The 16,358-nt window shown below is 39.2% G+C and overlaps 1 protein-coding gene across 2 annotated transcripts; it reads right to left on the bottom strand.

Moving 5' to 3' along the window:
* Positions 1–335: 335 nt before the first annotated feature.
* On the bottom strand, positions 336–14,766 carry kif11 (kinesin family member 11). Of its 2 annotated transcripts, none has more exons than XM_053632707.1 (23): positions 14,560–14,766; positions 14,092–14,222; positions 13,070–13,202; positions 11,853–11,950; positions 11,652–11,730; positions 11,382–11,567; positions 11,139–11,263; positions 10,751–10,841; positions 10,336–10,578; positions 9,411–9,506; positions 9,100–9,188; positions 8,155–8,242; positions 7,009–7,197; positions 6,713–6,920; positions 6,324–6,496; positions 6,025–6,150; positions 4,713–4,871; positions 4,350–4,489; positions 3,847–4,126; positions 2,688–2,910; positions 2,104–2,273; positions 1,771–1,881; positions 336–863 (listed from the first exon to the last, which is right to left on the bottom strand). In XM_053632707.1, exons 2-23 carry the CDS (start codon positions 14,160–14,162, stop codon positions 744–746), a joined length of 3,198 nt encoding a protein of 1,065 aa, XP_053488682.1. In that variant the 5' UTR covers positions 14,163–14,222; positions 14,560–14,766; the 3' UTR covers positions 336–743. The 2 variants fall into 2 exon arrangements, with proteins under 2 accessions (XP_053488682.1, XP_053488683.1); XM_053632708.1 differs by having other exon boundaries at positions 14,092–14,219.
* Positions 14,767–16,358: the final 1,592 nt, after the last annotated feature.

The raw sequence follows: 16,358 nt of genomic DNA, 5'->3' as shown, positions 1-16,358 counted from the left end.
CGCAGATGCGTAGCATTTCACCCTCTAAAGTAGGGCATGCGGGGAGGATGTAAACATCATTTTATAACCAGGCAATCACGTCACGTTTACACGTTGACGTGTACCACGTGATTCGGTGCTCAAATTTGATTGGTGGAACCTTTACAATTGAAATCCCGCTGCAGGAAGCTTTGAGTGAAATCCACCTTTTTTTAACCCTTTGTTTACTGGATTTTTCCCCCTCCTTCAAAAAACAAAAACAAACCATCCAAGAGATTTCTTGTATATTTAAAAATATATTAAAATCAGGGTCCAAGTCAACCATATGCCTTGAAAGTGTTTATAGATGATGATGACGACATTATTGAATAAAAGCACTTTTATTAAAACAACTGTAGTATTATTTATTATACCATCAGTCTTGAGAAGCTTATGCTTTATTAGTTTAAAGTCAGCCATTATATTTTAAAAACAGCCCTTAAATCAGCGTACTTAACTTTCAAAAATTGAAGATGACAATACGAACACAAATACCCATTTCAAAGTGGAGAGAAGAAAAAAAAAAAACCAAACAAATGAACGGTACACAACACCTTGAACTTAACACTCAACATTTAAAACAGTGACTGAGGATAAAGACATACAAACGTATTAAAAAATATTTAAATACATGTCGAAAAATAAAGATGGATTGAAATAAGGATGCAATAGAAGTATTTAAACGTCTCTACAGGTAAGTGGGTAAAGAAAAGGAAATGGAGTCATCACTGATTTTGGGTCCTGAGCGGTAATCTGGATCGAGGTGGCGTCACCGAGGTCTCGTTTTCAGCTACTTTTGAGCGGTTCAGGGACTTGCTGCTGAAGTTTTCTTTTTTGGACTTTTTCTGTAGTAGAGGAATGAAGAGCAAACGTTGTAATCAAATCAAGTTCACTTAGCTTAAGGTACTATAGAAGTGAGTCAAGTTCTAAAATGCAAGGGAACTTGGGCTGTGTCCCAAACTACATCCTGATTATAATTACAGTGTGGATATACCAAGGGTTTGCATCAACTGTTTGACTAATACAATAACTAGTCACTCATGTGTGGATGTCGACTAGTCAGGGTAATGGGAATGAAAGCAGCTGAACACACACTATATGGGCAAAAGTATGTGGACACCTGACCATCACACTCGTGTGCAGTTCTTCCTCAAACTGTTCCCACAAATTGGGAAGCACAATTGTATAAAATGTCTCCATGCTGTAGATTTACAATTTCCTAAGAACTAAGAGGCTCCAAACCTGTTCCAGCATGATAATGCCCCTGTGCACAAAGCAAGCTCCATGAAGACATGTTTTGCCAAGGTTTGACTGGAAGTACTCGAGTCTCCTGCACAGAGCCCTGTCCTCAACCCCACTGATCACCTCTGGAATGAACTGTAACACCAAAGATGTCCTCAACAAACATCAGCACCTGACCTCACACTAATGTAGCTGAATGAACACATATCCCCACAGCCATGCTCCAAAATCTAGTGGAAAGCCTTCCCAGAAGAGTGGAGCTTATTATAAACAGCAAAAGAGGGGGAATAAATCCGTAACGAGACGTTCAACAAGCACGTATGGGTGTGATTGTCAAGTATCCTCAAACTTTTGGTCCTATAGTGTACTTCAGACTAAATGAAGCCAATCCTAAAATCAAGTGCACGTTGTGCAGGACTACACTGGGAAAAGTCTTTACATTTGAAAACTTCTTTTTGCTTTTTTGGAAGGTACCTTCTCTAGTCACGCATGTCTGAATGATAACGTTACCTTAAAGAAGGGAACCCTTCCCTCCTCGTAGCACATCAGATTCTCATCCGACATAGACTGCTGGGTCGAGTTGCTGTCACTTGAGCTGCAAACGTCATCCTCCAGAGAGTCCTATACATAGACAGATTATAGATGTATAATTTCTTTTAAAAAAAAAATAAATAAATAAAAAATTAATATATTCCACAGGCAACATTCAGCCTCATACAAAAAACAAACATTCCTAGAATGTGCCGATTTGTTTTATTTCCATGCATCATGTATAGAAAAAAAAAAAATATATATATATATATATATATATATATATATAAAAATATACTGTGAGGGTTATACCTGGTCCACAGGTTTCTCCTCCTCCTCTCCCTCCATGAGGACTTCGCACTGACCCAGCACACTCATTAGCTCCTCCTGCTGAGCCCTAAACTCCTCCTCCAGCTCTGTTCTGCTCCTCAATGGCACCAGCACACGTGGGTACATGTACTCCTTACGCTTCGGCGTGGTACCTACACACACACACACACAAACATCACAATGTGGATCAAACCAAATGCATTCGCTCCTATAATGGCTACAATGTCTGCACAACAAACAGAGGGAAGCCATGAAGCTAGTACCCTGTATAAAGCCGAAATATAACCATTTGTTCATTTTCGTTGTAAAAACACTTAGTGATTTAAAATTTTTTTTTTTTTAATCTTTTTGTTTTATGACTTCTGACAGTCAGTTTGGGCCAACAACTTCAAAACTGTCTGGTTTGTTTGCAAAGAGCATATAAATAAATAAATATATAAATAATTTTTTACAATTAAATAAACTTTTTTTTTAATCACCAGAGCATGAAAAACCCAATACAGACTAAAATAAAATAAAATAAAAAGGAGGTCGATTTCCTACTAAAACGTCTCCTGGTGTCTCACCGGTAGGCAGATCCTGTTGGAGTTCATTACTGAGGAAGTGGTTGACCGTATCTAGGGCCTGTGCGGCGAGGGTCGAGAGTTCTTCTCTGTGCTGCTGCAGTACAGCCTGGTCTTCACCCGTCTGCACCTCCACTCCCTTCAGGAGCACTTCCATTTCCTGCTGCACTGGAGCGAGGCGAGTTCGGCACTCCTCTACCGCAGCCTGACCTCGCTCCTCTACACGCTGCATGCACACAAAGCAGAAGAACAGGGGTTACAGAGATTTACTATTTACTTAGAATACTGTTACTACCCCGTGGTTTCATTTTAAACAGAAACGTACTGCAGGAGAATAATGGTCCGTTTTTAAAATCGGACTTTTACACTGTCCTGGTTACACATTGTGTTTTTCACTAACTTTCACTTGTTTATGCAAAGTCACTCAGCAAAATACACTTGCATGAGCACCTCGGTGATTTGAATAGCAAGTCCCGTCTGTGTAGCTTTCTACAGTGTTCTTAAGCATTAGATAAACAGTGAACATTCCTGTGTCTTCACATGTTAATGTATGCACACTACCAGTCAAAAGTTTAGACACCCATTCTTCATTATTATTCTAAAATGTGGGGGGGGAAAAAAAAGTCATCAACTCTGGAGTAACACAAATGGAACTACGGGAATTACGTTGTGATAAAAAATCCAAAATAAATCAAGAATAACTTAATACTTTAGCATCTTCAAAGTAGACGCGCTTTTCACCTAGAATTTCCCGAAATGTATTCTTGGCATTTTTTCCATCCGATTTCTTGAGGAATTTCCTCAATGCTTTTTAAACAGTATTAAAGGGAGTTCCCACCTACGCCGGACTCTTATCGCCTGCTTTTCGGAATATTTCCCCTCAGAGTTTATTTTTCTGTAAATAAAAATGTTAGTGTTCTAATGAAAGAAACGAATACGTCGGCACGATTATATTTTTTGTCTACAACACTGATTTCACACATTTAACCATACACCTTCAGATCAAAAGATTAAGATCACGAGAAACATTTCTGTAGAGTGTCCAAACTCGTGATGAAGTGAGCTCATTCGTCGTAGAGACGAAACGCATACACGGGCACACGTGTCGCCAAGAAGGACACGCACAGCTCGCTTCCCATCAGCCGTTCGATGACGGTCTCACCTTCAGAAGCTCGTGCACTGTGGCCTTGTTCTCCTCGGCGAGGGTCAGCTGTTCCTTGGCACGTCTCTCGGTCAGGTCTCTGGCCGCGTGACACCACTGGAGGCTCGACTCAGCCAATGATTCCAGAGAGCTCTGCAGGAGGCTGCAGTAACCGGCACCCTCCTCCAACGCCACACGTCCCTCCTCCGCCACTCCACTCATCTCCTTCATCACTCCATCTGTACAGGAACTCAGACGAGCGCCGACTGACAAGCTCTCCTGTTCGGCCTCGGTGCATTGGCTAAGCAAAAGAAGAAACTCCTTAACTTTTACATCACCTTTTTGCACGTTTGCCCAAACTACAAATAAAGACAAGTTAAGAATAAAAAGAATGATTAAAAAGACAGCGTGTTGAAATGGTCACGTGTCATGTCCACCTTCAGTGGAATTCAGTTGGATTTTACTCCACTATTCAGCATAACCAGCCTTTACAGTGACCGTTAACCCCAGCGCTCCTTCCTCACCTCTGCACTGTGTTTTTCAGAGTCTCCAGAAGAGCTCCCTGAGCATCGGATGCCTCCTGAAGCTCCTTAAAGTCAGACTGTGTGTCCAGGGCCAGGAGGTTCATCTGATCCTGGACACACTGAAGGAGCTGTGCTACACGCTGCAACACACAGAGAGAACCCGACAGTCACAATCCGTAATGAACAGAACAGCATACTACCGCTGTTATTCATTCATTTTAATATTGCACACTGCTCTTTTTATACATTTCGTTTGATTTGGCTTGTGTTGCTTCGTGCATGTTGGATAGTTATAGAGATGATTCGTCATGCTGGACGCCACACGGAGGCGTGTACGAGTTAACGGAGACTGAACAGACGTACCGTTTTGTGTTGGCGGTTGGCCTGGTCCATCTGCCCTTTCAGTTTGTGGTGTTCAGCCTGGAGGGACGTGAAGCCCTGCACAGCAGTTTCCCTCATGCTCGCCAGCGCCGCCATGTGGCCACTGAAAAATGCAGTCATCTCTGCCTTCATCCCCACCATCTGAGCGAGGAAAAGGAAGGAAGATCACCACCATGACACTTGTGTACGTCATTTAAGATAGATATCGGGCTCATACTCGTACTTAAATAAAAAATAAATAAATAAATAAATAAATAAATAAATAAAAGGTGTTGTCGCTTGTGACTATAGCAAAAAGTTACTTACCCAGTAATACCTTCATTTAAAAAAAAAATTACAGCCTAGAACAGAACATACCGAAAACACATTCCTAAATTCCTCAAGTGAAGAACAGGTTAAGAGAATTGAAGAAAAATTAAACAATTTAAATAAAAATAAATAAAAACCCCATAGCCTCCTCGTGAATAGGATGTGGACAGGGTGCAGTGATATGACGTGAATAATTTGAAGTGATTGGCATACAGCGGTGTGTGTTGAATATGTAATAAGACACTGTGGGTTGTGCTAGAATAGGGGGAGGGAAAAGAAAAAAAAAAACCCCAATTGGGTGATGTTAAGCAGCCCGATGCAAAGTGGGTTTTGGATAAGTCCCCCCCCATATATAACGTAATGTAATAATATACCACCATGCCTGCTTCTATAGATATTTTCATGGCGAGAAATGTCTAAGGGACTCTATATAAAAAGGTTTTTAAAATCTACTTTTCCTGAAACCTCTAAAATTGCATTAGGTTTAACTGTTAAAAATTTCTTCGAGTTTTGATTGAATCAAGATGGTTTCTCACAGGGTTAAGACCATAAATAAATAAAATTTAAACGCAGCATGTAATGTGACCGAGAAACCGCAAACATCCTGTGGCGGAAAACCTACTGACCGCTACAACATGGCGACACTGGAGACCCCTTCTATAAAGTGTTAAATTAACATCTTCATATCAACGATTTAAATAACTTTTGGGGTTTTTTTTAACTCGGCTTAGATTAACGCTTTTATACACGCCCCTGTTTGAGTGGTTGCTATAGAAACGACATCATTAGAAGGACTACATTAATATAAACCCCCTCACTCCCACACAAAATCAGCACCTTCTGACCAATCAGAATGGAGAATGAGAACACTGGTTTCATCCACATGTCTAATTAAAGTAAACTAAATTGCAGAGGATTTGTTACAGTACTGCTTTTATCCCATTTCTCAAGTAATGACCGAGGAACGCAAGTTTTGAACACGCACCTGTCCGTCCAGCACGTTATATCTCTGCAGCGTCTGTTTCAAGCCTTCATTTACAGCCATAATTGATCCGATAGCGGGCATCGCTTTTGCAATTAGAACGTCTTCTAGATGAAGCTTATGCTCCTCCTGTGGGGTAAAGAAAAATAAAAATCAGGTTGTTTTTGTACCAATTCTAAATCCAGTTTAAAAAACCGCTACACATAGAACAGCTCTCTTACAGTCCTTGGGATTTTAACCCACAATCCTTTTCATCAACCTAAATCCTGACCGATTCCAGGCACGTCCTGGGAAATCCTCACCAGCATTTGAAGCATGGCGTCTCGGCTCTCTTTTGTGAGCTCTTCCTGCTGCAGCAGCTTGGCCTTACAGCCGTCCACTCCTTCCTCCACCGCCTCCCGGACAGCACCGTAGGAACGCAGGACGGAGCCCACAGCCTCCTCAAACACACGTCCCGTTCCTCCCAGCAGCTCCGCTAAACACACACAAGATCATTGTGATTCCTCAACCTGTCGAGCACCAATTTTAATCCAACAGGCTTTATTTAAAAGCATCAGGCATGTTTAAAATGGAACTGTACTTTGAACGTTTTGTTAATCGTGCGATTTTGCATAGTCTTGCGTACCTTGTATGCTCTTTGGAGATTCCAAACAGCACCCTCTATTCAACCCCAGGAGTGTGATATACTCACCCGTGGAATGGCGGTAGTGATCTAGCATGGCAGCGTGTTTGAGGTTGTGCTCCTGCAGTGCGCTTTGCATGCTGCTGCAGTTCTGCTCCATGCTCTGGGCGAAGTTACCCTGCGCTGCGGCGTTGTGCTGCTCCACGGCCTGCACCCGCTGCAGTTTAGCGTGGAGGCCTCCCACGTCCGACGTGCTCACCTCCGCCGTACTCAGCAGCTACAGAACATTCGATCGGTCATCGTCATGCGACGTCTCGTACAAGAAAAACTCTTTACTCGCTAGGATCGTGTTGACGGTGTCGCACCTGTCCTGCAGCGTTGTACAGCTGGCTCTCGGTGGTCTGCAGCTGCGTGGTGATGAACACCTCCTGCGTGAGCTTCTGCTTGGTCTCCTGCAGGTCCTTGTGAGCCTCCTCCAGTTGCTGGCCCTTGTCCTGCAGGTCCTCGCTGTACTGTTCCAGCTTCTGTTTACTGTCCGTGAACAGCTCCATCACCTAGGGTAGACATTTAAACGCTTTACGCTCTCGTAATAAATGTTTTCTCTAGAGGAAGACCATTCAACTGCTTCAAAACTAATTCTGACTTCCGGATGGCTGCCACTGCAGTTATTTGCAAGTCTCCAAAATAAGAATCTTAGAGATTTTTATAAAGTCTTTTAGCATTATACATTACATACGAATAAACCGGTCTACATTTAATTTTTTTTTTTGGGGGGGGGGAAGGTTTTTTTTTTATGTTTCTATTTTAATCCAACAGTTAATCCAGTGAAATGCTCTCTAGAACAGTGGCTCTCCAACTGGTGGCCACCAGATGGCGCCACATAGAAATTCTAGAACTTTTTTTTGTTTTTATTCATTTTACCTGTATGTAAGTCGGGATTGTCAAAATTTGAACTATGTTGTACATAAAAATTAGAATATTAATAAATTAAATCAGTTATACACAGCACAATAAGACACACTAAACAGTGACATCCATTGCGATATTAGTGCACGGTTAGCCACACGCTGATAAAACCTAAGACTATTTAAAATGGATACGTTTTTAGACAGAGGACGTAGTCACTTAGCTGAGAAAGTTAATACAGAAGATCTTCGTGTGGAAAAAAAACGAAACTGCGAAAATTACGACTCTAAGGGATGCACCCTACACAAGGGGGGCCGTTTGAGAACCACTGCTCTAGAAACATACACTACATGTCCCAATGAACACGGCGCATTCATGTTTTCATCTAAACAGAGTAAATTTTCTGATTGTGTTTAAATTGCATCTTGAAAATCCAGGCCTTCAAGACATTATGGGTAAAGTTATGTTGAACCTACAACAAGACATTCAAATGATTATTTAAATAAATAAATAAAACCGCACAGCCGTTAACTTGCTGAAAGTGGCCCGCCAAAAACGTGCGCATGACCATCATTCAAAAAAAAGCAGAAGTTTGAACGTCTCACCCGCTTGAGTTCCTCCTCTGCCGCCGCAATCCTCTCTGTGTATTCGATGATCTGTTCTTCCTGACTCATCAGTTTACTGTTCATACTCCTACAACACACAAAACAACAACACCACTCAGCTGAAGTTCAGTGTTCGATACACCAGCAGAGGAAGTTTGGATTGCATTAAATTTTAACAAGATGACAAAACGAGGCCACGAGGAATAAGATTTATAATAGCATTCAAATTCATTCTAACAAAATAAATAAAGTGTGAATGCTGAATGAAAAATGCGTTGGTCTTGTTAGTGAGTGAATATTAGGAGATTTACTCCATGTTGCTGAGAGTCCAAACATCCTTATGTACACTGTACTTTAAAAAGCACCTATTATGGTTTTGAAACGTGCCTAATTTTGTTTTAAAGGTCTCATTAAAAAAATTTAAACGCATCCAACATAAAAAAAAAACACTTTAAAGTTCTCGTAATTTAAACTGCAGCGTTACCTCCCCCCAGTGTCAAACAAATCGTTAAATGATTCGTTCTAAAGGATTCATTCTAAACTCCTCCTTTCAGAGCATACTCTGCTCTGATTGGTCAGATGTCCCAGTCTGTCGTGGTCTACCGCTGTCAGCGAGCAGCTGATGAACACCAGAAGTGGGGCTTTTTGTTACAAACCTACGTAGGTTAGTACAGGAAGTAAAGTCTGGAATCACTAACGACTCGATTCAGCTGTTCAGAATCGGTTCCATCTTTTGGGAGTCAATAACTCCGTTTGTCGCGCACTTTGATTTTTGAGACTTTGCAGAGGTTTTTACATTCACAAACAGCTCTTTAACACTACATGAAAGGGAATATTTGAAAAACCATAACAGGTGCACTTTAAAAGGATTCTAGGAGTACTAGCAGAATTTGGGGACGAAGGCATCGAGTTCCTGATCCATTGCATTCAGAAAACTGAACTCACTCGTAGTTCTCAGCCGAGAGATACACGCCGTGCTTCTCACGGGTGGCGGCCAAGTCCCGCTTCAAACGCTCAATCTCCTCAGTGTATTCCTGGATTAAAAAAAAAAAAAAAAAAACACTTCATTAAACCCTTGATCACATCTCAAGTACACAGAGAAAAAAAAAAAAACTTGTATTAAACCACAAATGCAGCATTTTTCAATAGGCTTATTTATTATCTAAATATCTACTGTGTGAGCACTCACATTAACCTCGGTTCCCTTCCATGGTGAAGAGAGACACGAAAAAGCAGACATTTATGAAAGGACTTGCCTTGATTAGGGTTCTCTTGGTGAGTTTCTGGTTCACTTCAGGCTTGTTCATGATGCTCTTCGCCCTGTTTGCGTAATCCAGTGTACTCAGAGTCTCCTGCGTTCGGCAAGCAAGAAAACATTCAGGATCAGTTACAAGCAAGCGATCTGGCATTCAGGCTCGCTGAAAAGCTTAGAAGACCTTCGACTTCTATATGACTGGTTGGAATCTTACAAATCTTCGTCAAACATTTTCCACCAATATAAAAAATAATAATAAAAACAAACCCTTTAGGAAAACCTATTAAAATCAATCGAATTTTTCCAAAAACAGCCAAACGTGATGGGCTGAAATATTGATTTCTATTCTTTATACAAACACAGTGTTGTTGAAATCTAAATTCTGATTGGTCATGAGCGATCGACTCATTTTCTATAACGGCAGTATAATAATAATAATAATAATAATAATAATAATACGGCAGCAAACGACAGATTTATATTAATGTGCTCGCTCTAATACTTTACTGAAAGTGAACAACAACAGTTTGTAGATATAAAAAGTGCAACAGGAACATGTTCTGTGGATGCACCACAAAATAAACTACAACTATAAACGGATTAAGCGCACCATGTGCCATTCTTTAATTATAAATAAACAAATAAATAAGTTGCATTGGCCAATTTCTGAAGTACAAGGGGAATAAGACATTTTGGTACATGCTGTATAAGAAAGTAATTAAGTTCAGGATGGTAACAGTAAGCTACGCTTTGCAGTGGGCCGCTTCACATCACTCCGTTGTTAATTATTTAAATATCGTTAATTATTTTCCTATAACAGCACGTCCCCTAGTGTTTTATTCCATATATAACATAGGAACTTAAAGAAAAAAAAAAAATGTGTGTTCATATAGCAGCATGTCTGAGCACCAGGAAGTGAACCTCACCTCCAAGTTGTTTGAAGCTGGAGAGACAGTGGCAATGATTGAGGTCTTGGTGCGTCCACCCAGCGAGTCCTGGAGGATACGGGTGAGTTTGGACTCGCGGTAGGGCACGTGAGGCCCGCGTTCTACCAGAGCCGTGATCACGCGGCCCAGTGTCAGCAGTGACTGGTTGATGTTTCCTGCCTCACGTGCACGCTTGTCTACTGCTCCGGAACGGCCGATGTTCTCGCTGCCCGCAAGATCCACCTACGCGAAAGAGATGTGCTTCTTTAATGTGATTTACTTTACAACGAGATACATATATACACTAATACAGACAGCAAGGCATTTGTCCTCAAAAGGTGCGCTTTACTCTCGATATAAAACAGTGATGATTTGGGATGTTTGTTAGTTATCGAGAATACACAGCAAGCCTCACCAGGTTCAGTTTTCCGATCTTCACCAGCTCCTCTCCTTCCATCGTCATCTCCTTCATGTGAATGGTGACGGAGAACACGGAGTGGGAACGACTGGAGGGAAAGGTCAAAAGGGCACAATGAGAGAATCGCTATACTTCACACACATAATGCCTCATTTTAACAAAACTATCTCTGTTAAAAATACATTTTAAATTAAAATAAATAAATAAATAAATAAATAAATAAATAAATAAATAAATAAATAAATAAATAAATAGACACCCTAAGAAACCAAAGCCTCCCAGAATTTCCAATCATCTCCATACCACCAAAATAATAATAATAATAATAATAATAATAATAATAATAATAATAATAATAATAGCTGATGCAGCTCGTTTTTCTTACCTGGAGTACGCGTTCATCAATGTGGATGCAGTCTTCCTCTTCGCTGCTCCTCTCTCAAGGATCTGATAGACCTCATTCTTGTTATGTACAGTTATCTCCTCCAGTCCCTTAACAATAACACCTCTCTGATGGAGAGAGAGCGCAAGAGAAGAAAGTCAGACATAACGAAAGGAATAGCATCTAGGCTTAAACTCGAACGTATACAATCATACATCTTTGATCAATACCGGTCTCGTTACGGACCTTGTTCCTGGGGTCGTCAAACAGCTGCAGCCTCTCGCTGACATCCGCTGAGGGGCTGAGCAGGTCAAACAGCTCTTCATTATAGATCTCCAGCAGGGAAACCTTCACTGAGAACTCCGTGCCGTTACTGGTCAGCTTCTCGAAGATCTGGTGAAGAGTACGAGGGATGACGCCAGCCAGAGGATCCTGGAAGACAAAAAGCATAATGCGTCATCATCATTATCAAGTTAATTCATTTTCACTGCTTCTTCAACAAAAGCCTCATTTTACCTCCTCCCAGGTGAATTCCTCATTAGGTGACCTCTCGCCCTCCATCGTAAAGGTTTTCCCTGTGCCCGTTTGCCCATAGCTTTATAAAATAAAAAAAAACAAATAAAAAGTTTGTTTTTTAAAAAAAAAAAGCTTCAAAACAGTGCTTAAATATGAAAAGTAGGTTTTCTGACAGATATTATGGTTTGAAGTTTCACTCACGCAAAGATGGTGCAGTTATATCCCATAATGACTTCATCCAATATGGGGTACACCACACTCCTGTACACGTCTATCTGCTTTGCAGACGGACCGAACACCTGCACACGGGCGAGACAGGGTCAAAATTAACCCCGCCACGTTACAGTATACGTTTGCGATGTGCATTACAACTTTCCTTCTCCATCACACCTAATGTACTGAGCAGGAGAGTTAAATGGTTTCGTTGTATTTGCTGTAATCCCATAGCTGCTTTATATACAAAATTCACTCAATACAAGATCGTTCTAGTAGAAAGTAGATCATGCACGTACAATTCACTTTCTTTTAACACCAAAATAAGGACTAACTAAAATGAGGTAGGGTAATCCTTTTAATAACCTAAAATATAAACCTTAACATGTAAAAATCATACAGTAAATAATATAGTCATGCAAACCTTCGTGTGATTATTTTCACTATCAGAATCTGTGCGTGTGTGTTTGGGTCAAACTCAAGATGAGCGCCTTCTGCAAAAAACAGTCTTCGTGTTACAGATTTTATTTAAAAATACTTGGGAAGTTGGATAGAAGGAGTTATGGTCATCTAACCAAGACGCAGAAGCAGGATGCGTCCTGATTTCAGTTAAAATTCAGCGCTTAATATAAGAAAAGAAAAAAAAGGAATACATTTTTTAATTTAAATACCAGGGGGTTTGTAGTCGTTCTCGTGGTTATAGTAACCGAGACTAAACCTCGCATAACGTGTATAAATAGAGATTGTGCACAGAGTGCCCAGTTTAGGATACATATAAACAGCTCATTGTGAATCTGAAACCAGAGTGAATGAATTCAGATTATTATTATTATTATTATTATTATTATTATTATTATTATTATTATTATTATTATTATTATTATTATTATTATATACATATATCCACAAATCCTGACAGTGAAAGTAATGCCACACAAAATGTTTACATGACTTACTTCTCCATTATCAGATTATTAAAAAGGACAGTAACACATCTTGTTCAATCGGATAGGAATTACTCTATTCGGATCTAGGTGTATATGTGAACTCTTTAAGCTGTCAGTCAGATTAACAGATCATTAGGATGCATGTAAAAGTGGATTTTTTCAGCAGCCTTGCATCAGTGCCGTACATATGATTTAAAAAATAAATAAGTGAGGTAGAAATCCGCTACAAAAAATAAATAAATAAATAAAACCACACACCATGTCAAAGGTGTACATTTTCCTGCCGGTCTTGTCATTGGCGCTCCCGGTACGGACCGTCACCTCTTTCCTGTTTGAGTCACAGTCCACCACTCCGTACGCGTTAGACTTCCGCTCCACTGCATTGAAAGGCCTGGACAGCATTCACAATCAATATCGGTTATAAACATGGGCATATCAACAACAAATCTTACAGTAAATATCCTTAATTATTCACAACAATCATCCTCAAATATTCACAAATATCCAAATCATTTAATACCCACGATAAACAAACATGCACAATAAACCTTCCTAGTAAACATTCTCAAAACTATATTCAAATTTGAAAAAAATAAATAAATAAAAAATAATCTCGACAGCCCACCTCAATAAATACCTACAAAAATCCTTCAAATAAAATATTCACAATAAACCTTCACAACAAATATTCTTGATAAATATTCACACAAAAACTTCACAAAAGCCCTTCACAACAAATATTCACAGCAAGCATTCTCAATAAATATCCACAATAATATTTATTGTGTTAATACTATTAATTAATGACAATTCACAATAAACCTCCACAGTAAATATTCACAAATATTCACCAAAAAATTTCAATCTATCCACAACAAACCTCCTCAATAAATACCTAGTCCAAAAAAAAAAAAAAAAAAAAAATAATAATAATAATATTATTATTATTATTATTATTATTATTATTTCACAAAAACCCTTCACAATAAATAGAAACATTCACAATAAACCTACAACAAATTAATTATAGTCATGGACAACAGAAACATTAACAATAAATATCCACAATAAACTCACAATAAATACCTACAAAAACCCTTCACAACAAATATTCTGAATAAATATTCACAATAAATATTCATTCTAATCATGGACAAAAGAAACATTTACAATAAATATCCACAATCATCATGCTCAGTAGCCAGTAACACTTGTGTAATGATCCTAAACAGTAACGGAAAAAGCGTAAACAGAACTGCGTAAAATGCGTAAGTGTGTACCTGCATCTCACAACCACTTGGATGTTTCGGCCCTTTTCGTCTTTTTTGGTCGTCGGTATTAGATTAGACATGGCCAGAGAGCGTCTTCTGGATTGATCCAGCTCGGAGATTTCCCTTCACTAAAAGTCCTGCTGTCACAATTGAAATAAAATAAAAACCGAGTCTTTACGTTAGACAGGGAACTTGCGCTAGTTACGCTAACTAACGTTACCTACTCCACCGCTGCTCCTTAATGACCTGGCTAGCTTGCGTTATCGAAATAACCTGATTACTACACAAATAATTACACTTAAGGAAATAATAGGGGAAAACTTTTAACTAATTAATTAACCAATTAACGTCACACAAATAACCTATTATATTTATATATGAATAAAGCTAACCGGTTAATGCGCCCATTAAGTCACTACGGCTTATTTTTAAATGGCCGAGATAGAAGTTAGCTATTAAAATTAGCTCCTAACTTACCCAACAATGGCTCCTCGCTGGTGTCTCACACGGGGTGAGGTTAAAGAAGAGTTAAATATGTTTCCTTTAAAGAACTCCTTCGCGGATAAAAACACTTCCTGACTCTCAAAACCCACTCTCTCCACTGATCAGAAACAAACCACAGCGAACAGTTAGCTGATTTTGAATGTAGCGCTCCACTAGCCGTGAGCCAATCAGAGTACGCAATTACCCTGGACTGCAATGTTATTGGCTGAAATCGCGGGAAAGGGGCGGGTCTGTGTGGCATTACGGGAGTTATGAAGGCTCTGTTGGTGGATTTGTTAATGAATATTTTATTTTATTTATATAGTATTGTTTTTGTATTATTTATTTATTTATTTATTTATTTATTTCATTTTATTTTATTTTATTTTTTCTGCCGATCTACTGCCCACACTCCAGCCCAGTAGGTGGCGGTAACGCACCTTTAACTGGTTTGCCAACCGCCATTAAAACAAAAAGAAGAAGATTTGTTAATGAAACGTTTGCAAGGTTTGGAGATATATGTTAATATGTTAGAGTAAACTTTTTACAGGAAGGGGAGCAGTTCTGTTTCTCTTTTACCCTTGTGGAAGAAAATTGGTATTTGTATTTAAGCTTATAAACCTATCAAATTAAATAAAAAGCTTTTAACTGTTGTTTGGTTTGATGGTTTTTGTAACTGCTTTGGTCAAGAACCATCAAATTGGGTGCATTTAAATGAAATTATATCTCTTTTGAAATCTTCCTCCAGCTAAGAGTTTTTTTTATCTTTCATACAAACCTCTTGCACTGTCTCTGGAGAAACATGGACTAGGAGCTGACACGTGTGTTGCCATATTTATAAAATAAACCTTAGCATATAGATAATCGTAAGTACAAGTGGAAGATGAATGTGCAGTTGTTGATGTTTACAGTCAGGAAGGCAGTATTCCTATAAACTGCTTCATTTCCATACCTCTTGTCTTCAACTATATATAAATGGATTTGAAAGTCAAGGAAATCTGGTGTGGTGACTTTAAAGGTGCAATAGGCAATTTTTTTGTTGCTTACTTACGAAGGTACAAATAACCTGGAAGATACGTAGAACATGATGAAAAGGTTGTTTTTTGTTGTTGTTTTTTTGTTTTTTTTTAATAAAGCATGCATTAAGCCATCACCTTAGCAAAAGTTTATTTAGTCACTGAGAAAACCCATTTGGAAAACTGATTTCCAGTCCGGAATGCTTGTTTGCGTTCGGATGTGTTACCTGTCAGTCATTTTATCGACGCTGTATGTGCCACCTAAGGCTATGTCCACATTAATCCGGATAGATCTGAAAACTGCATTTTAATTTTAGAACGTTCTCTGTCTACACTGGCTTTTTCTAATGTTTTCCAAGAATTGCTCCTGAAACATCTGAAAACGCTTACATCCCTATACTTCGTGTGCGAAAAAAACGTAGGAAGCCATTTCCATCAGGCGTTTATAAAAAAACGCTGTATAAAGGTTGTACAAAGTGACAATCTTTAACAATGCTATCAAACTGGATAGTAGGCACAACAACTGCTGTGGAACATCGTCAACCGTCTTGTTTGTTTTGAGTCGAATGGGTCACACGATTGCATCGCCTGACTAAAAATATGACTAGTAATCATATGTCCGTTTTCTGAATCCGCATTACAACGCAAAAATGCAGTTTTCAAATTTATAGACTTGGGAGAGCGTTTTTAAAATAAAAGCTCAGCTTTCGTTGGACAAAAACGCCAGCTCAGTGTGGACGGAAGGCCAAAACATAGAGAGAAAAAAAAAGCGTTTTC

Source organism: Ictalurus furcatus, chromosome 9 (genome assembly GCF_023375685.1).
Source record: "Ictalurus furcatus strain D&B chromosome 9, Billie_1.0, whole genome shotgun sequence".
Classification (NCBI taxonomy): Eukaryota; Metazoa; Chordata; class Actinopteri; order Siluriformes; family Ictaluridae; genus Ictalurus; species Ictalurus furcatus.
The sequence above is the reverse complement of the archived record's forward strand: the minus strand, read 5'-3'. Positions and strand labels throughout refer to the sequence as shown.